This window comes from Nicotiana sylvestris, chromosome 5, assembly GCF_000393655.2.
Source record: "Nicotiana sylvestris chromosome 5, ASM39365v2, whole genome shotgun sequence".
NCBI lineage: Eukaryota > Viridiplantae > Streptophyta > Magnoliopsida > Solanales > Solanaceae > Nicotiana > Nicotiana sylvestris.
Window position 1 is genome coordinate 53,195,006 of NC_091061.1, and position 22,406 is coordinate 53,217,411.

Genomic DNA, 22,406 nt, shown 5'->3' on the forward strand with positions numbered 1-22,406 from the left:
TGATTCACACTGATTTAGGCAATTTAAAGTAGACTATGACTAGAGGTGGTAAAAGATATTATGTGACTTTTATTGATGATTTTTCTAGATATACTAAGTTGTATTTGCTTAGAAATAAAGATGATACATTTAATGCTTTCATTTCTTATTAAACTGAGGTTGAAAATCAACTTAGTAGAAAAATCAAGAGAATTAGATCAGATAGAGGTGGGGAATATTTATCTTTAAATAAATTTTGTGAGAATAATGGAATTATTCATGAAGTAACTCTGCCTTATTCACCGGAGTCAAATGGAGTAGCTGAAAGAAAAAATAGAACATTGAAAGAGATGATGAACTCTATGTTAGTTAGTTCTAATGTTCCTGATAATTTGTGGGGTGAAGCTATTTTATCTGCATGTCACTTATAAAATATAATACCGCATAGAAGAACCGACAAAACTCCTTATGAATTATGGAAGGGTTATAAACCTAACTTGAAATATTTAAAAGTGTGGGGGTGTCTTGCTAAAATTCTTTTGCCTGAACCTAAAAAGAGAAAAATAGGTTCTAAAACTGTTGATTGCATGCTTATTGGATATGCTGAACATAGTGCTGCATATAGATTTTTTGTTTTAAAAAGTGATGTGCTTGATTGCAATACTATAATTGAGACAAAGAATGAAGAATTCTTTGAACATATTTTTTCACTATCTGATAAAATTTCTTATACACCTGTTGAAACAAATAGTGAAATTACCTCTAATGAGAAATTGAGAAGGAGTAAAAGGCCTAGGAAAGGATATTTTTCATATGGAAATAATTTTCAAACTTTTCTTGTCGATAATGAACCATCAAATATTGGAAAGAGGCAATAAAAGTTGAAATTGATTCTATTAAGAAAAATAATCCATGTATTTTAACTGATTTACCTCCTGGTGCTAAGCCTATTGGTTGTAAATAGATTTTCAAAAAGAAATTTAATCCTGATGGATCTTTAGATAAATATAAAGCTCGGTTAGTAGCAAAAGGTTTTTCTCAAAAATAAAATATAGATTATTTTGATACATTTGCACCAGTTACTAGAATTTCTTCTATTCGAATTCTAATTGCCTTAGCTTCAATCCGTAAGCTTTTTATCCACCAAATGGATGTGAAAACTGCTTTTCTAAATGGTGATTTAGAAGAAGAGATTTATATGGTTCAACCTGAAGGCTGTGTCATTCCTGGACAAGAAAATAAAGTTTGTAAATTAATTAAATCTCTTTATGGACTTAAACAAGCTCTTAAGAAGTGATATGAGAAATTTGAACAAGTCTTACTGAGAGACAGTTTTTCTTCAGTTGAGGTGGATAAATGTGTTTATACTAAAGTGGTAGACAATGATTGTATGATAATATGTCTGTATGTTAATGACATGCTTATATTTGGTACAAATTTAAATATTGTGCAACGTACAAAGTTATTTCGGTCCGCTAATTTTGATATGAAAGATCTGGGTGAAGTAAATACAATATTGGGAGTTAAAGTTATAAGGAGTGAAAATGAAATAATGTTGTCACAAGAACATTATATTGAGAGACTTCTTAAGAAGTTTGAATGTTTTAATGTCACATTAGTGAGCATTCCTTTTGATGCTAACTCTCAGTTGAAAAAGAATAATGGTGACCCAGTTGCTCAGTCGAAATATGCTCAGATTATTGGGAGTCTGATGCATTTAATGAATTTTACAAGGCCTGATATAGCATATGTTGTGTGTAGACTGAGTAGATATACTCATAATCTCAACAAAGAGCACTGGTCTGTATTATATAGACTAATGAAATATTTTAGAGGAACCATGAATTATGGTATCCTATATAGTGAATTTCCTTCTACTTTAGAAGGGTACAGTGATGCAAACTGGATCTCTGATTCAGATGAGACAAAATCCACCAGTGGTTATGTATTCACCCTTGGTGGTGGTGCAATATCGTGGAAATTAGCTAAACAGATGATCATTGCTAGATCGACTATGGAATCAGAGTTTGTAGCTCTAGAGTTAGCTGGTTCTGAGACTGACTGGTTAAGAAACTTCTTAGCTAATATCCTTTTAATAAAGGACGTATTGTCTCATGTGTCTATACACTGTGATTGCCAAGCGGCAATAGCTATAGCAAAGAATAATCTTATAATTGTAAAAGTAGACACATGAAATTGAGACATGATGTCATAAAACAGTTGTTGAGAGATGGAATAATTTCCATTGACTATGTGAAGTCAGAGATAAGTTTGGCCGATCCTCTAACTAAACTCGTGGGAAGAAAATTAATTCTTCAAACCTCAAAAGAGATAGGGTTAAGGCCGACATGTTGTCAATAGAGATGGTAACCCAACCTATGTGATTGGAGATCCCATGAAGTAGGTTCATATGGGTAATAACAAGTCAATATTGGCACTGATGCACTAAAAGAGAGTACTTGACTGCTACTAATTGAGAGACTAAGTTATAACTCTTAATGAAATTCATAGTCCTTATGGATGGTGTATTTAAAAGCAGTATACTCTTGATGAATTCACCTATATAAGAGTGGAGTGGGCCGCTCCTATGAGATTTTGGCCTAGTCTCTAGAGCTCTCATGAATAACTAGGCACGCGCATGGCCTATTGGGCGCAAAACCGCGTTGAACAACGAAATTATCGGGGGTCAAAATGTGATTGATAAAATCTCTGGCTCACAATAAGAATTATTTGGTTCATAGAAATATTATATTTCACCAGTAATTCTGTGAGTTAAGTTTTATTGATTTAAGTTTGGTTCATAGTCCAAAAGACACCAAACCTATTACATTTAGATCATACAAATCCAACAAATTTTACTTTTATTCCCAAAAATTCTTTTAAAATACTGTGGGGGATTGTACCAAATTGTATTAGTATTTTAAAAGAATTTATATAATTAGCATTTGACAAATGTCTTTGCATGAAAAGGTAAAAGACAAGTGATTTTACTACCAAAATGTGGGAGCCATCCTTTAAGCCTTTTGATAAATGGCACATTCCTTTGGAGAAGTGACAAATGAAGATAGCCACGTAGCAATCATTCACAAGGATAGAAACATACACTTATGGCTATAAATAGCCTTCATTAGCCATTTATTCGCATCATCATATATCATTCTTATACGTCTCTCTCTTCTTCCTTCTAATTCCTTTCCTATAATATTTAATTAACATTACACATTAGTTGTTCTTCCTTTTTTCCTTACTAGCTGGATTTGTATAATATTTAATTTTGCTGATTCTTGTATTTTCTAAATAAAATAGAGGTAAGCTTGTTTAATACTGAAGAAATATTTCACACTGCTGAAATAGTTTTTTAGAACAGTGCCCAGCACGGCTCAAGCCAGTTGATATATTTTCGCTCACAAATAATATTATTACAGTATTATTATTATCGTTACTTTTCGGTGTCATTTCTCTGCAACCCCAACCGTCCAAAATTATCACTGCAACTGTTTTTCCCTTTGGAAGCATAGGATGCTCCTTCAATTTAAATGCATCTTCAGAGCTACCCATTTCAGAAATTCTTGATTTTCTTCAATAAAACAGAGAGGCAAAACTATAAAGTTGGTAAACTGAACAATAGTGTCAGATGAGATCTGTAGGGTTGTTAGTGCAAAAACATGGATAATGACTTATACGTGTCTGTACAGGCCGAATAAGTGGAAGGCTACTTTTGGAGCTAATGCAGGAAAACCGAAAAAAGGGGTAAATTATAAGACACCTTTGGATGACTCAATTTTGATACAACTTCGAGTTTTTGGTCAATATTGTCCCTTATCTTTGAGGATAGGTCTATTTTGGTCTCTCAAATATAATCTTAAGCATATGTTAAAGTGGAGCACCTTTAGTCTCACTAACAAAATGTGTTCAAAAACTAACGGTGGTAACCAACTCTGATTCATGAAGCAAAATCTTCTGCTCTGAAGCAAAACGTTTCCTCTCCTTTTTTTTAATAACGCAAATTATCACATTAATTCCTCATTTTTAGATAATGTCTTCTAAAATTTTGACCTTAAAAATATCCCCTTTTGTGCCAGTTTTCAATAAGAAAATGACATTGTATAGTTTCTGCCGCGGGTTAAAAGTGATAATACAAAAATTATATAAATTTTATATACTTTTTCGGCTACCAGATGTAAATAGTTTCTGCCGCGGGTTAAAAGTAATAATACAATCTGGTTATTCGTTAGCTTCAATAATATGACTAGAAGTGATCTTGGCAGCTCTATTTGTTTTTCAAATTTTGACTTTTCTTTTTAGAAAATCAACCGGAATTTTTAAAAGTAAAAGTTTCAATGTTAAAATCTTAAATTTATTAGCTCTGTACTATTAGTGGGTGTTGGTTTATAAAATATTTTCGATAAGTAAATTAAAAAGACGGTGAGTGCCGAAACCAACCCCGTAATTGATCTTGGACAAATTTTGTTAGTGAGACTAAAGGTGCTCCACTTTAGCATACTTAAGGGACCAAATATGATCAGGATTATATTTGAGGGACCAAAACAGATCTACCCTCAAAGATAAGGGACAATATTGACCAAAAACTCATATAACTCCTGTATTTTAATATTGAACGCTTACACCTCTGTCTATAAAAATTATGTACAAAATATGATGATATTATCCCTATTTTTCTAGAACATTTAACCCTTTCTCCTAACGACGTAGATTAAAGAAAATTTGAAGCGGAGAAATAAGGGGAACTTTCAAAAATGCTTATTGTTTGGAGGCTTATTGCCGGACGTAGCTATACTTTAGTTAATTACATTCCGTAGCTACTAATTAGTTGTCATGAGATGTATGTCACTGTATTCAATTCAGTTGTATATAGCGTATTCAGTTTGGATATATTCGTTCTTATATATTTTATATTGTATTTAATTTTACTGTATTTAATTCAGTTGTATTCAAACAACAAAAACTCAAGACATAGGATTTATACCACTGTATTCGGCGGGAATAGTTCTTCTAGCATCAGCATGGATTGACCAGAGACTATACAATGTATTCAATTCGACTATATTCATTCTTAACTATTTTACATTGTATTCAATTTTAGTGTATTCAATTCGACTGTATTTAAATAATAAAAAATCACAAATACAGTGATATTCGGTTGTATTCAATTTACTGTATTTATTTGTAGCTGTTTTTACATTGTATTCATTCATAGCTGCTTTTATAATGTATTCAATTCATTGTATTTAATTCAAACAACAAAAATTCAAAATATACATGGATCTGCCACAAAAAATAACCTTCGGAATAAATAAATACAGGCAAAAATACAAAAAAATAAAATAAATTGTATTACACTAAAAATATAGAATACACTCAAATTTGAGTGTATTTGTACCAAATACAATGTATTTGTATTAGTGTACGTGACTCAATAGCAAAGAAGAGAAGAAAGTTCACTGAAGATGGTATCTTCCGGCCAAGTAAAACACTGTACATATTATATTAAAACTAAAAATGGAGACAAACGAAGAAGGAGAAGAAGTCATGGATTCAAGAGAAGAAGTCATGGTTTCCAAAGAAGGAGAACCCAAATACCAAAAATGGATTTTGAGCGGCAAACCCAGATGAAGAAAGACTTTGTTTTGAGTAAATCAGAATCTGGGTCAACGACGTTAGTGGGCTTCTGCCGGCGAACCAAATCTCGGGTTTTAGAAAGAGAGAGGAGAGAGAAAGAGAGCCATGAATTCTGGCATCTCCGTTAGATCTAGATCTAGTGATGCCTCCAATCTTCCTCCTCCATTATTTTCGCCGTCGGTAATGGACCCATTGCGGGTAGAGCTGGACGACGGCCAAAAAAATACAAAGAAAAGAGAGAGAGAGAGAGAGTTGAGGGAAAAAGGAGAGAGAGTTAGGGAGAAGAGAGAGGATTAAGGGAAAAGTTGATGGATCAGTTGTATATAATTGTACTTTGCTATCAAATATAAAAAGTGAATATAAATAATAATATTTTTAAAGTATTTTGGTTTATATTAAATAAGGTGAATTATTTAGTTATAGCATGTAAAATTTCCTAATAAATAAGCAGACTAAAATATAAATGAAGAACTTTTACATTATAAAATATTGTAATTTAGCAAAAGTACAAATAATTTACTTACTCCTTTGCTAAATAATTTACTTTTTTAATGTGTAAGAAACTTATTACTATTTCTGTCATGACCCAAAATCCATCTAGTCGTGATAGTGTCTAATCCAACCTACTAGGTAAACCAAATAACATTCAATGCAACACAAAGGAGAATGAGAAGAGCCAAAGATTAATTGAACTTCCATACAAAATCCCAAGGATTGGTAGTAAAAGTGATGAGCTTCTAAGATTTAGAATTTATAAAGCTGGTATGAAATAAATACATCATTTGTTCGAATACACAAACAGAATTGCAAATCTAAATCTACCAAGGACAAGTGGCGGCTATAACTGGAATGCATGTACATATTTAATACCAGATCCTGCCATACCCAACAACATCAGCACCAAGATCTGCATGCAAGGCGTAGAAGTGTAGTATGAGTACAACCGACCCCATGTACTTAATAAGTATCATAACTAACTTCGGCAAGGTAATAGAAGTAAGAATTATAAATGATACTCACTAGTCACCTATACAAGTTCATAAACATCCAACAAGTATAGAACATATATATGATCAAATCAGGAAAACACAAGTAAAACCACCTTGGTGATCACAATTCTTTTAAAGTGTTTTGCTCAGTCAACAATCCAGCATATAAGGAAGGTATGCAAGTAAATCAAGTAACCAATCAAGAAAATTTACAAAGGAAGATGAAATACAATAATCAAATATCAATCCACAGTTGTGACGACCTGACCGGTCGTCTTAAGAATTAACGCCGATCCCCTATTAACTACTTTTTTCGAGTTTATTTCTGCTATTTTGATGTGCCGGGATGTTCGGTTTTGAGTTTCGGAGAGTTCTTAGACACTTAGTCCCTAAATGAGAGATTAAGTGAAGGAAAGTTGACCGTAGTCGGAACAGTGTGAAGACGACCTCGGAATGGAATCCGATAGTTCCATTAGCTTTGTTGGGTGATTTCGGGCTTAGGGGCATATTCGGATTTTGTTTTGGAGGTCCGTAACTAATTTAGGCATGAAATGCCGAAAGTTGAATTTTTGAAGTTTCCGGTTCGATAGTGAGATTTTGATCCGAGGGTCGGAATGGAATTTCGGAAGTTGAAGTATCTCTGTAGTGTTGAATGTGACGTGTGTGCAAAATTTCAAGTCATTCGGGCAAGGTTTGATAGACTTTTTGATCGAAAGCGTATTTTGATAATTTTGGAGTTCTTAGGCTTGAATCCATGGTTAATTCGAGGTTTCAATGTTGTTTTAGGTCATTAAGGATTGGTACAAGTTTAGATAGTGGTTTGTGACTTGTTGGTACTTTTGGTTGAGGTTTCGGAGGCCTCGGGATGATTTCGGATGGTTGACGGAAAGATTTTGGAATTTAAGTTGCAGCTTCAGCTGCTGGTTCTGTCATAACCGCACCTGCGGTTTGGGTTCCGCAGGGGTGGCGTCGCAAAAGCGGCTAAGTGACCGCAGAAGCGAAATTTGGCCATCTCTTCAGGAACCGCAAATGCGGGTAGTTCACCGCAGAAGCGGTACCGCACCTGCGGAAGGGCAACCGCATATGCGGAAAATGGGCTTTTAAGTGAAATTCGCAGATGCGACCTAGGCTACGCAGAAGCGAGACCGCAAATATGGTCCCAGGGCCACAAATGCGAAATTCACTAGGCAAAACATATAAATTCTTGCCTTCACAAAAATTAGTCATTTTTCATCTTTTTCAAAACGGGAAAAAGCTTGGGGAGTGTCACACCTCCTTTTTACCTACACCCCGCAAAGGGGCGTAAAGGGAGTTTTTCCAATTAAAGGACAATCGAAACGGTATTTATTATTTAATTCAGAGTCGCCACTTGGGAGATTTATGGTATCCCAAGTCACCGGTTGAATCCCGAATCGAGGAAAAGATTAACTCTGTATTACAGTCCGCGAACCAGAAATCTGGACAAGGAATTCTGTTAACTCGGGAGAAGGTGTTAGGCATTTTGGAGTTCCGTGGTTCTAGCACGGTCGCTCAACTGTCACATTCGGCTTATTTATCTGATTTTAACAATTATGAGCTTATATGCAAGTTTTAACTCTTTACCGCTTTTATTATTGTCATTATTATTTTAACAGAGAAATGCAACGTTGTGAAGAGGTATCTCGAACCACGTCACATCAATGTACCCGTGGTTGTCGACACATTTCGACTCCGTTGGGATTTGGATTTGGGTCACATAAATGTGCAACCGAATTTGAGAAGGTAATGTTATTTAAAGTACGCGCCTAAAGAGATTAACACGTGGTTATTTTGGGAAAAGGCCGTGAAGTTCGCTAAGCGGCCGATCCCGAGTTCTAAGTAATTAATACATACATTTGTGAGGGCCCCGCAATCTATGCGTTTTACTAGGCGAGGCTCATCTCGTTTATTTTAAAAGGACAATCCTAAAGTGACTACATTTTTCTATTAAGTTCGTCTCTAAAATAAAAGAGAAGAAGTCCTAATTAGTTACATGTTTATAAGCTCGTGCCTCTTATTAGTTATTAGATTAAGACAAACGCAAACGGAAAATTGCAACCGAGCTTGCTCAAAGGGAGATTGTATCGTTCCTTGTTCTATTAGTTAATAATACTAAAGTTGAGATTATGAATTGAACACGAGATTGACACACAGTAATATCAAAACAAACTAACTATTCTTTGATTAATTTAAACTAACATTATTAGATGAATGGGTTATTAGAAGAACCAAATGTAATACCAAGCCATTTTTGAACTCTTTTTACAACTGTCGAAAATACCTCAGTATTTGAAAACTGACGTTAGGCTAACATTATTCAAGTAACCATTTCGTTAGCTTTGAACCTATATGATGATACCTTCAATTCATTTGAATAAAAAAAACTTGGAAAAATGGTAGCTCACATGGTCTAGATACAGTCCATTTAGGTACATTTACACGAACCAGTCTTATTACAGAAAACTAAATATTATACATATGCAACCCTATGACTCATTAATCAGTCAACTACATATTTAGACAAAGAAAGGAAAACTATTCGAGCACAAATCTAAATAGGAGGAATTCAACAGGAACAAAGCATGGTCAACACTTCATTTCGCTTCAAGCGAAGAGTGTACAAATGTGTACCTGGAAGGAATACAATGGGGAAGAAGAAGAGAGGAAGGTCAGCAGCAGCAGTAGCTAACATCAGTTGCAACAGCAATGCAACAAAAGATAACCAACAACGACTCAGGAAACCAGTTAAAATTCCCAGCAATACCAACAGCAACACAAACACCCAGTAACTGACCCCAAAACAGCTTGATAGCAACCAAATATCAATCAAAACACAAGCAGAAACACCCCTAGAATTCAGTAATCAAGAAAAATCTCGAAAATACAACTCCACAGTTAAAACTGAAGCTCTTTTCAATTTCAATGGGATAGCACTAGTTGAACTAGACTAACTCTTAAAACTCTCTTCCAGTTTTTCAGAATGTTCAACACCCTTAAGATTTTCAGAAAAATTCTTCCCTTTTACTGTGTCCAGCTCCTCTCCTTTATAGCCAAACTTTTTTTTTAAGACCTTAGCTCTTAGGAGCATTCAACTAATTAAGAGAGTGTTTCTGCCCATGATATTCCCTGACAGCCACTACTACATGTTTTTCTCTTTTTTAATCCAAGGTTATGGGTGACTTAACTTATTTAATCAACTTCCCATGCCATTAAGCCTTGTTCCCCACTATTACTAAACAATTCATTAGTTTATTGGTACTTTAGTACCTTACTAACAGCCATTCAAACTAAAGCATTTTTCAAGTTTTGACACCCCAAATTACCCCTGTGATGCCCTGAACAACTATTCTACCTCAAACCCCTGCGACCATATCAGCTATAACCAATTCTTAAATAAGAAACCTAATCATTGATTAACCTAAACTAATCCTTAATTAATGACTGAAAACAAATGAACTGACTCTAAACCAATAAACACATCAGCTATAACCAATTCAAACTTATCAGAATCAGTTAACGAATCAAGCTAGAAACTTAGTTTAGATCAAATATCATCAGAATGAAACCAATGATTCCGGGCAACATATATTGAACTATTAAGTTCAGATTGATTCACACAGATACAGTGAATAAGCTAACCAATTCTAACCTAAACAAGAACAAATGAACACTGAACGAAACAAACTGAACTCATATGAAAAAAACATGGTGAATAACAATGAGAAAGGGAAATTGGAACAATTTGAAACAAATGATACCAACAGGCTTATTTCAACACAAAATTAGAACAGAAAAGAAACAGGAGGGTAAACCTACTAGAATGAACCAAAAATTAAACTATTATCATGCTAATCTAACATTCAAGCATAACAGACTAATCGACGACACTTATTCAATCGATTACACAAATTATAACATATAACAATCGACAACAAACAGAAGCAATGATAAAATTGGACCAAATAAAAGGTCTGATGGAGAAAGAAAAGAGTAATTGATAAAAGACGAATTTGAACTCATCTTAAACAAACAAACAACAAAACATGAAAAACAAACAGAGAAACAAAAGAAATACCTTCGAACTCAGACCTATCTCTCACTCGCTCTGCTCGTAACTCCGACTTGAGCCTTTTGGGGTAAAAACAGACTTTAATCGAGTGTTCTCAACTGAGAACACTCGACTAAAGTCGATTAGAACCACCAATTTTTCCTCGGACTGCCTCTAGGTTTGGTGTTAGGGTTTGTTTGTTCGATTTGGGATTTGAATAGTTCCGATGAGATTCGAACGAAACTGGGGTGTGATTTGGGACTGGGGAGGTCTAGTGGTCAACGGGTGTAAGTTTGGGGGCGATTGGGTGAACTAGATTTTTTGCTCGGATTTTTCGATCTAAGATTCAAAGAGCTCTGTCATGATTCGAGGTTAAAGGGGTATGGATTCGAAAAGAGGAAGGCATGGAGGTTCAGCGGTGTTATTTGGGTGGTCAGCGGCGTCGTTGCCGCCGGGTTTCAAGCGAAGGTGTGGGGTGGCGGCTCTAGGGTTTCGAGGGGTCGTTTGGTTTGTCTCTGAAAGAGACGAAGGATGAAAATGAGGCGGGTGAAGGGGTTTGGGGGTGTTTTGATATATTGAAAATAAGTTGATTAATCTAGGCCGTTGGATGATGGGAACCAACGATCCAGATTAATTTACTTAAGCCAAACGGGGTCGTTTAGTAGTGACGGGGTCGGGGCAGGTATAGGAACGGGTATGGGGAATGGGTCAACATGGGTTATGGGAGAGGTGACCTGGACCGTTGATCATGTGAGATCAACGACCTAGATTGAGCGTGACAAAAACAACGTCGTTTGGACGGTCGTATTGCCAACCTAATTGGACCAGGTAAAAGGGCATCGATTTAGGCCTGTGGAACTTGGCCTGGTCCGAGTTTCTTCTCATCATTTTTTCATTTTGTTTATTTCCCTTTTAGACCAATTTTTTCCAAAACCTAAAAAATCCTAAATTAAATTCTAAAGACTAAATTAACATAAATAACATTAGATTAAGTACAAAATCAACAGTTAAACATAAAAATACAAAAATGTAAATTTTTTATGATTTTCCAATTATTGCCAAATAATTTTTGATTTAACCCTAAAAATTATAAAATTGAATCCTAGACGTATTTTTTGTATTTTTCATTTTATATAAACCAATGATTAATTAATTCTAAAAAATGCAAGATTAATTCCTAAATGCACATGCACCTACATTATTTTTTGTATTTTCCTTTGATTAAAATAAAATAAACATGCACAGACAAATACAAATAAATCACAAACAACACAAAACTATTTTATTTTGAATTTTCTAGGAGTAGTTTTCGTAGGGCAAAAATCACGTGCTCATAGCTGCCCCTTTTTGTCCGAAAACACGAAGAGTTTCCATGCAAAGATAAAGTGAGCGGATACGAGCGATTTTTGCCCGTTCGGCTACTCCGTGTGAAGCATTTTTTGAAAGATTTGACCGAACCTCTGCTTCAAAGGTTTCCTACATATCCTTGGCTAAAGGAGAATCAGGTCAATGTAGTTCGGGAAGTTTCGGTAGCTGGGATTACCGTGGAGCTGTAATTTTGCTGTTACTACTGCTGCATGCTGTTACTACTGCTTTCCGACCTCCTTATTACACCGTGCTAAAAGAAGACAAGAAGCTAGACTAAACTAGGGATTACAACATCTTATCTATCTTCAAACTTGCTCTTGGGCCTTCCTTCTAATTTCTGCAGCGGAATTTATGCTGGGGATATTTTGTTGTAACCCTCCGCTTTACTGACTCTTGACTTGAAATTGAGTGTAGTCCTCTGTTCTAAAGGCGGACTCCTGACTTCAAACTTGAAATTTATTCCTCTGTTCTACAGGCGGGCTCCTAACTTCGTTTTGAAATGTACTCCTCTGTTCCACAGGCGGGCTCCTGACTCCAACTTGACTTTAAAAGATAATACGGCCTCCATTCTCCAGGCGGGCTCCTAACTTCAACAACAATTTAAAGATAATACGGCCTCCATTCTCCAGGCGGGCTCCTGACTTCAACAACAACTATTTCTCCAGAATATAACATTTTCATTCTCCGGGCGGGCTCCTGACCTCAACAATTTCTTAAAAACATAACACCTCCATTCTCCAGGCGGGCTCCTGACTTCAACAACTTCTTAAAAATATAACACTTCCATTCTCCAAGCGGGCTCCTGACTTCAACAACTTCCTAAAAATATAACACCTCCATTCTCCAGGCGGGCTCCTGACTTCAACAACTTCCTAAAAATATAACACCTCTATTCTCCAAGCGAGCTCCTGACTTCGACTACAACTTAAAAAAATATAACACCTCCATTTTTCAGGCGGGCTCCTGACTTCGACTACAACTCAAAAATATAACACCTCCATTCTTCAGGCGGGTTCCTGACCTCAACAATTTCTTAAAAACATAACACCTCCATTCTCCAGGCGGGCTCCTGACTTCACTACTTCCCAAAACATAATACCTCCATTCTCCAGGCGGGCTCCTGACTTCAACTAATTCTTAAAAATATAGCACCTCCATTCTCCAGGCGGGCTCCTGCCTTCAATGACTTCTAAGAAATGCGTTTTATTGCTGTTGCTCCTTCCTGCCTCCTGAACCATTTTCCTTCTAACTTGAAATTATCTTATTTCAGAACTGCTTCCCTCAAAACTGGTGTTTCATTCCTCTGAAAACTGTTGGGGATAACACCGGTGTTTTATTCAAAAATATGTTATTTTCCTCCTTCAAAGACTATTTCCCTTAAAGCTGGTGCTTTACTTCCACTGGAACTACTTACCTTAAGACTTGTGTTATCTTCCTTCCGAAATTGCTTCCTTTAAAACTTGTTTGGCCTTCTTCCAAAAACTGCTGGGGATACCATCTTTCCCCAAACTTGTGTTATCTTGCTTTTTCCCCAAGTGGGTACCGGGCTTCCAGAAAATTTTCAAAAAATGAAAGAAAACTTTCTGCCCCAGTTTGATAATCATTCTTGTATCATGATGTCTTTTTGTCATCTATAACATTTTCTGTCCCTGCTTCAAATCAAAGAAAAAATTTTGTTAGTTTAAAACGTGGTGAATGGTCGTGCCACTCCTGCTGGGGATGGTTTCCTCTTTCTCCTTTCCCAGCTTTGTGTTCCATTACTTTACCAAAGCTTGTTGGGGATGAGATTATTTGTTGGGGATGATATTCCTGTTGGCGATTATATTCCCACTGGCGATGGTTTTCCCCCTCTTCTTTCCCTGCTCTGTGTTGTCCGGCCCTCTTGGAACTTGGTCGATAATCTGCCAGGGATGCTCTTGTTTCTTGACGATTATTTATTCACCAATTGTTGCTTCCCATTTTTCTCCATACTCTCCCCGAAATCCTAGACCAATCCATCATTTGGTCCTGCAACGAACATCTTTCTCGTTCCATTGCATTATCTTTGGCCCGTCCTATCCATATTGTGTTTTTTCACCATCTTGGCAACTGGTAATAAGCTCTGAAAATCCTTTTCAAAAACAAACTGGTGGGGAGATAAAGTCTTTAAAAATAAAAAATGACGAATTCAAGAAAATAAGAGAAGAATAGTTTTCTGAATGGTACAACTGATCCCCATGATCACGTCGTGCATTTTGGATTAACCAACCCAGTCTATTTATATCAATCAATCTTTCTGATGGCCTTACTTTGTTGGGGATATGTAAGCGCCCAATTCCTTTGTCGACTCAACATCTTTGCACTGCTTGATGCCTCGATGGGTCCTTTCCGTCAATCTTATCTTGTTTGCCTCTTTTGACCCCTTGTCGCCTCATAGTGCCCTTCGGGGGGTTTTCACTAATAAGACTCCCTCATTTCCCTCAACTCCCGTCGCCTTATGGTGCCTGTGAAGGTTTTCACCGATAAGACTCTCTCGTTTTATTTCTCTCAACTTACGTCGCCTTATGGTGCCTGTGGAGGTTTTCACCGATAAGACTCTCTCATTTTATTTTATTTTTTCCAGCTGGGGATTGGAGTGTTACCGATATGACTCTCTCTGCTGGGGGATTCTTTCGGCTATCAATTCATTTCCAGCTTATGATCCTCTTCTCTGCTGGGGATCAGAGTGTTATTCCCGACTTCCATTTGCATGACTTGGCACTTCTCGGATACTGATCGAGAGGTCTTTTTGGACATCAATATGGGTTTTTGTGTATGGCTAAAAGAAAAGGGGTATCAAAAGGTTCAAAATAATTTTGATGGGTAAAAGATTACAACTCTTGGAATCAAACTTCCTTCCCAAAATTACAAACACACCTTCTGCCCCAGTTTCTTGCTTGGGGATTTTTTATTTTTGTTACACTATGACCGAGCCGTGAGGCGCCTACGTATCCTTTTTTGAGGAATCAGGTCAAACGTAATTCCCAATTCCTTTGTTTTTCTTGTGACTTTTCTTTTGTCTTTATTATCATTATTTTTCTCTTCTCTTTTTCTTTTATTTTCATTACTGATTCCAAAAGAGGGGTATGAAAGAATAAATAAGGCTCAAAAGGGGAAGCAAAGGTTGAAGTGTTTGGATGGAAGAACAAATTGCCTCCGTCATTTCATTCTCCGATACCATGCCAAATGCAAACAAACGATGTGGTTACAATGAATGGCCCTCGTCAATTCGGGGCGAACTTGCCCTTCGCCTCAGCCTGATGTGGGAGGATGCATTTCAGCACTTGTTGTCCCACTTCAAACTTCCGGGGACGCACCTTTTTGTTGTATGCTCTTGCCATTCTCCTTTGATATAACTGGCCATGACACACAGCTGCCAATCTTTTTTCATCAATCAAGTTCAACTGCTCCAGACGAGTTTTGACCCACTCATCATCATCAATCTCAGCTTCAGCGACAATCCGAAGGGACGAGATTTCAACTTCCGCCGGTATTACTACTTCAGTTCCATATACCAACAAATAAGGAGTTGCCCTACTGTAGTACGGACAATAGTGCGATAACCCAACAATGCAAATGGTAATTTTTCATATCATTGCCTCGAACCTTCTACCATCTTCTGAAGTATCTTCTTTATGTTTTTGTTGGCTGCCTCAACTGCTCCATTCACCTTGGGACGATATGGGGTGGAATTGCGGTGTGTAATCTTAAACTATTGACATACCTCTTTCATTAAATTGCTGTTAAGATTAGCACCATTATTCGTGATGATCACCTTTGGGATTCCAAATCGACAGATGACATTTGAGTGAACAAAATCTACCACCGCTTTCTTGGTCATAGACTTGAAAGTTTTGGCCTCAACCCATTTGGTGAAACAATCAATGGCCACCAGGATGAACCAATGCCCGTTGGATGCTGCTGGCTCAATTGGTCCAATGATATCCATGCCCCAGGCAACAAATGGCCATGGTGCTGACATTGTATGCAATTCTGTCGGCGGAGAATGAATCAGATCTCCGTGTATCTGACACTGATGGCATTTCCGCACGAAACTGATACAATCACGCTCTATAGTGAGCCAGTAGTACCATGCTCAAAGAATCTTCTTCGTCAATACATATCTGCTCATATGTGGCCCTCAAACTCCAGCATTTACCTCTGTTATAACTGTCGTGGCTTGACTAGAATCTATACATCTCAGCAATCCCAAATCTGGTATTCTTTTGTACAACACTCCTCCACTGAGGAAAAATCCATTTGCCAGTCGCCGAATGGCTCTCTTTTGATCTCCGGTGGCCTGCTTCGGGTATATCCCCATCTTGAGGTATTCCTTGACATCATAGAACCATGGTTCGCCATCCAGTTCTTCCTCTAACATGTTGCAATAAGCATGCTGATCACGAACCTGAATATGCAACGGGTCAACATGAATTTTGTCTGGGTGGTGCAACATTGATGCTAAGGTGGCCAAAGCATCGGCAATCTCATTATGAACTCTTGGGATGTGTCTGAACTCCACTGATCGAAATCGCTTGCTCAGATCGTGCAAACATTGTCGATATGGTATGAGCTTCAAATCCCTTGTTTCCCATTCACCCTGAATCTGATGCACCAGGAGGTCCGAGTCTCCCAAGACCAAGACGTCCTGGACATCCATGTCTGCAGCTAGCCGTAGACCCAAAATGCATGCCTCATACTCAGCCATGTTATTCGTACAATAGAAACGCAGCTGAGCCGTAACAGGATAATGATGTCCTGTTTCAGAAATAAGTAACGCTCCTATTCCAACTCCCTTCGCATTTCCGGCTCCATCGAAAAAAAGCTTCCATCCTGGTTCCTTGGTCATTTCCAACTCATCTATATGCATCACTTCTTTATCAGTAAAATACGTCCTCAAGGGCTCATATTCTTCATCAACAGGATTCTCAGCCAAGTGATCAGCCAATGTGTGGGCCTTCATGGCCGTCCTCGTCACATAGACGATGTCGAATTCTATGAGTAATATCTGCCATTTCGCCAATCTTCCTGTGGGCATAGTCTTCTGAAACATATACTTCAGTGGATCCAAGCGTGAAATTAGATAAGTAGTATATGATGACAGATAATGCTTCAATTTTTGGGCCACCCAAGTTATGGCGCAACATGTCTTCTCGAGTTGAGTGTACTTAACCTCATAGCCTGTAAATTTCTTGCTGAGATAATAGATGGATTGCTCCTTCCTTCCTGTAATGTCGTGTTGCCCCAGTACGCAGCCAAACGAATTCTCCAGGACCGTTAGATAAAGAATTAACGGTCTTCCCGGCTCAGGTGGAACCAACACAGGTGGATTTGATAAATATCCTTTGATTTGGTCAAATGCTTCCAGACATTCTGCCGTCCATTCTACCGTAGCATCTTTCTTCAGTATCCGAAAAATGGGTTCACAAGTTGCTGTGAGTTGAGCAATAAACCTGCTGATATAATTCAACCTTCCCAATAGACTCATTACTTCTGTCTTGTTCTTTGGAGGTGGCAAATCTTGGATGGATTTGATCTTTGACGGGTCCAACTTAATGCCTCGCCGACTGACTATGAATCCCAATAGCTTTCTAGATGGAATACCAAATGCACATTTGGCCGGGTTGAGCTTAATATCGTACCTTCGAAGTCTTTGGAAAAACTTCCTTAGGTCTGCTACGTGGTCTTCCTGATGCTTGGGTTTTATGATCACATCGTCCACGTATACCTCAATCTCTTTGTGTATCATGTCATGAAATACAGTAGTCATTGCTCTCATGTACGTTGCCACAGTATTCTTCAAACCAAATGGCATTACCCGGTAGCAATAAGTCCCCCACGGTGTAATGAAAGCCGTCTTTTCCGCATCTTCTTCATCCATCAGAATTTGATGATACCCAGCATAGCAATCCACAAAAGACCCGATCTCACGTCCGGCATAATTATCGATCAAGATATGGATGTTGGGTAATGGAAAGTTATCCTTTGGGCTTGCCCTGTTCAGATTGCGGTAATCAACACACACCCTGATCTTCCCATCTTTCTTCGGCACTGGCACCATATTAGCCAACCAATCAGGATATCGAGTGACCCGAATAACCTTTGCTTGTAGCTGCTTGGTTACTTCCTCTTTAATCTTCACACTCATGTCTGTTTTGAACTTCCTCAATTTCTGCTTGACGGGAGGGCATGCCGGGTTAATGGGCAATTTGTGAACCACTAAATCCTTGCTTAACCCCGGCATGTCATCATACGACCATGCAAAACGTCTTTGAACTCAATAAGTGATTTGATTAGTTCTTCCCTGATATTCGGTGCAATGTGGATGCTTATTTTAGTTTCCCTGATATCATCTGCATCCCCTAAATTGATGGCTTCTATGTCATTTAAGTTGGGCTTGGATTTCTCTTCAAACTGGCTCAACTCTCTGTTTATCTCTTCGAAGGCTTCATCCTCATCGTATTCCAATTCATCATCATAATCGACCTCTTGCACAATTAGTTCGGAATCAGATTGATTTTTTAGATTAGGTTGAAGATCTGTTGTGCATGCCATGTCATTAGAACCAATATAAAGAGAACTGTTCAGAAAGAGAAAAGAAGAAAACAAATTTAAAACAAAATAAGAAGAGAAAAGTTTTCACTTTTTTTAAAATACGGGATAACAGAGTTTCACACTTTGCCGAATTCAAAACAAAACTGGATTACAACCCTGGAATAATCCAAAAAAAACAAGAAAGAAAAATCAGAGCCCACTACCAAGACTCCATCCGAGTAGGAAGGGGAGTAGCCATCCAATTGTTGATATTTGCCCTAGGCCCTACAAATTGTACATCTAACCTACTGGACCCTTCTCCAACTTCTATCATGTTGACATCGGCGAACAGCCTTTCAAATCCCTCATTCAAATGTCCATCTGGCCCAATCAGTGGTCCGAGAACTTTCGGGACCGACAACTTTCTGATACCTGCTCTGACAAATGATCTAGATAGGCGCGAGATTGGCTTGGGAAGGACCTAGACACTTTTCTTCAACTTGCGGGCCCGTCTCACATCCGCCGATGTAGGCTTGAACCCCAACCCAAAGGTATCCAGATTTTTGGGCAAAGAAACCGGCTGAACAATACCCTGAAGATCAACCCCTAAACCTTTGCCTGGCACAAACCCGTTCTTCAACATCTCCAAGGCTACCATGAAAGTTGCAGCTGCTATTTTGGGAAGTGGGATGCTTTCACCTTCGGGAACTTTGTCCACTAAAACCGTATTGAAAACATGGTAAAACCACGGTCCCTTATCATCATAAGTGTCTATGAAGGGTACGATGTCATCACTTACGGCGCTTGCATTGTCTTCCCCATGTACTACGATCTCTTGCCTATCCCACTCGAAGTTGACCATCTGATGTAATGTAGAAGGCACTGCTTTGACGGCGTGGATCCAGGGTCGCCCCAACAGAAGATTATATGACACTGCCATGTCTAACACTTGAAACTCCATGGTGAACTCGACTGGACCAATTGTTAATTCAAGTATGATGTCACCCACTGTGTCTTTACCACCACCATCAAACCCTCTAACATAGATGTTGTTCTTGTGAATCCTGTCACCATCAACCTTCAGTTTGTTCAAGGTGGTCAAAGGATACATATTGGCACTGGACCCATTATCAATCAGTACTCACGTGACTACCGAGTCTTTGCACTTCATAGTCAAATAAAGGGCTTTATTATGTTCTATACCCTCCACGGGCAACTCGTCGTCTGAAAAAGTGATCCTCTTGACCTCGAAAATCTTGTTTGCTATTTTCTCCAGATTGTTCACAGACATCTTATCCAGAACATGGGCTTCGTTCAGAATTTTCATCAATATCCGGCGGTGCTCGTCTGAATGGATAAACAACGATAACAAAGAGATCTGTGCCAGGGTCTTCCTCAACTGCTCCACAATGGAGTAATCTTACGCCTTCATTTTCTTTAAAAATTCTTCCGCTTCTTCCTCGGTAACTGGATTCTTTGTCGCTACTAGATTGGCCCTTCTTAACTCTGCGGGAGCAAAACACCTTCCCGAACGAGTTAACCCCTATGCCTTACATATTTCCTCCACAACTTCCTTCCCATTATGCATTACTATTACTTGACTGTAGCTCCATGGCACAGCTTTCTCGCTGATTATCGGCAACTGCATTACTGGCCTGATAACAACTGGTCCTATGCATGCCCCATTCATGGCTACTGGCTTGCTTGATATCCCTTACACCGCTACTTTGACCGGCTCTGGATTCTTGGCAACATCAGACGAACTCTTCCCCATCACCACCACTGGCTTGCCTTCTACCCTTTCCGACTGCACTATCGCTTTTCCACTGATCGCCTTTTCTTTTGGATTGGCACGGATCATCATTACCGTTTGTGAGGGCTTCTTGAGCTTCCCTCCTTCGTGCACTAGTTTTATCATGTGGGTTTCATGGTGTGCCGGCAACTGGATCTGATTGATGTTAGGTGCCTCTGGCTCCTGGACCTCGATCCTATTTGTGTCAATAAGATCCTGTACGGTAGTCTTCAACTTCCAACACTTTTCAGTATCATGACCGGGAGCCCCCGAACAATATTCACAGCTTACCGAGTGGTCCAGATTTTTGGGAAGGGGATTTGGCAATTTGGGCTCCACAAGACTCAATAGGCCTAACTACCTCAATTTGTGGAACAGAGTAGTATAGGTTTCTCCCAGCGGAGTGAATGTTCTCTGCCTCTGCTCCCTTTCATTCCTGAAAGTCTGATTCCCACGGAAACCTGGTCCCGAAGGATTCCTGTAGGCCCTTGGTGGTGGATATGTATTTTGTGGAGGTGGATATGTGTTTTGTGGAGGTGGATATATATTTTGTGGAGGTGGATATGTATTCTGGGGAGCCAGCGCACGCCATTGCGGGCGAGCCAGAGGCTAGGTTTAAGTTTGGGCGTGATGGACAGAGAAATGTGGCTCTTGTGGTGGGTAGTAGGGCTGTGGAAGGCCGTATGGAATGTGTGGGTAATTTGAGTGATGGGGTCTAGGTTGGTAGTGAGGGGGGGAACCTCTGGATCTGGCCCAAGTACCTGCCTCGATTGTTGCGGCATCTTCCCTTTTCTTCTTTCCGAGCGCCCCTCCCGTGCCGCTCTAGATGGCCTGAGTGGTTGCTTTAATCGCCGAATAGCTCAGGATTTTGTTGGACTTAAGTCCATCTTCAATCATACCGCCCATTTTTACTACTTCGTTGAAAGATTTGCCAACTGACATCACCAGGTGACCGAAGTAAGTTGGCTCCAGAGTCTGCAGAAAGTAGTCCACCATTTCCCCCTCTCTCATCGGAGGATCAACTCTTGCCGCCTGCTCTCTCTAGCGGAACCCAAATTCTCGGAAGCTTTCCCCGGGCTTCTTCTCAAGTTTCAGCAATGTGAGACGGTCAGGGACGATCTCAAGGTTGTATTGGAAGTGGCCTGCAAAGGCTTGTGCCAGATCGTCCCAGGTGTACCACCTGCTAGGATCCTGTCTTTTCTACCATTCCAGTGTAGACCCGCTTAGACTTTGACCAAAATGAGCTATCAACAGCTCGTCTTTTCCCCTGGCCCCTCTCATCTTACTGCAAAAACCTTGCAGATGTGCCATTGGATCACCGTGCCCCTCGTATAGATCAAACTTTGGCATTTTGAACCCTGTCGGCAATTGAATGTCGGGGAATGGGCACAGATCTTTGTAGGGCACACTGACTTGGTTGCCTAACCCATGGATATTCCTGAGGTACTGCTCCAGGCTTTTAAACTTTCAAATCACTTCGTCTTGCTCTGGGCTATTAGCCGGCTTTTCAGTCTCTACCGGGATCTCCAAGTGAGTATTATAAGTATGAGGCTCGGGTGCTTTGAAGGTTGGTTCAGGGGGGGTAATATTGGTTATCGTGAGCTTGAAACAACGGCTCGCTAGATGATCTTTGCAGCGTGGCTGGTGGGGGTGCCACGAAAACAGGAACATTTGGTGGAGGAGGGTTCTGATTGGGTTGTGAAGCTTAGGGATCATAGGCATTTCTTCCGTGATAGCATTGGTGACTGGGGAAGCTTGTCGAAGGGCCGGGGGGAGGGTATTCCGGCGTGTGTCCTGGTGGGAGAGTGGGAGTAACGGGAGGGTTAGGCACTTTTTGTACCCTAGCTAAGGCCAGCTGCATTTATTTCATCTCCTGTCCCATCTTATCCATCTCCTCCTTCAGCATTTGATTCTCCGTCCTTTCATCCTCGACACTTTGGTCTGAACTAGTCATGCTTTTTAGTATGGACCCTTTGGATCTTGTTTGGTAATGGTAATCTGCCAGAACGTTCTAACAAAC

The 22,406-nt window shown here is 39.1% G+C and overlaps 1 protein-coding gene across 1 annotated transcript; it reads left to right on the top strand.

Annotated features, from left to right (window-relative positions):
• Window positions 1-1,465: 1,465 nt before the first annotated feature.
• Window positions 1,466-2,173, top strand: LOC138868662 (secreted RxLR effector protein 161-like). Its single transcript, XM_070146227.1, has one exon. It carries the CDS (start codon window positions 1,466-1,468, stop codon window positions 2,171-2,173), a length of 708 nt encoding a protein of 235 aa, XP_070002328.1.
• The last annotated feature ends 20,233 nt before the right edge of the window (window positions 2,174-22,406 follow it).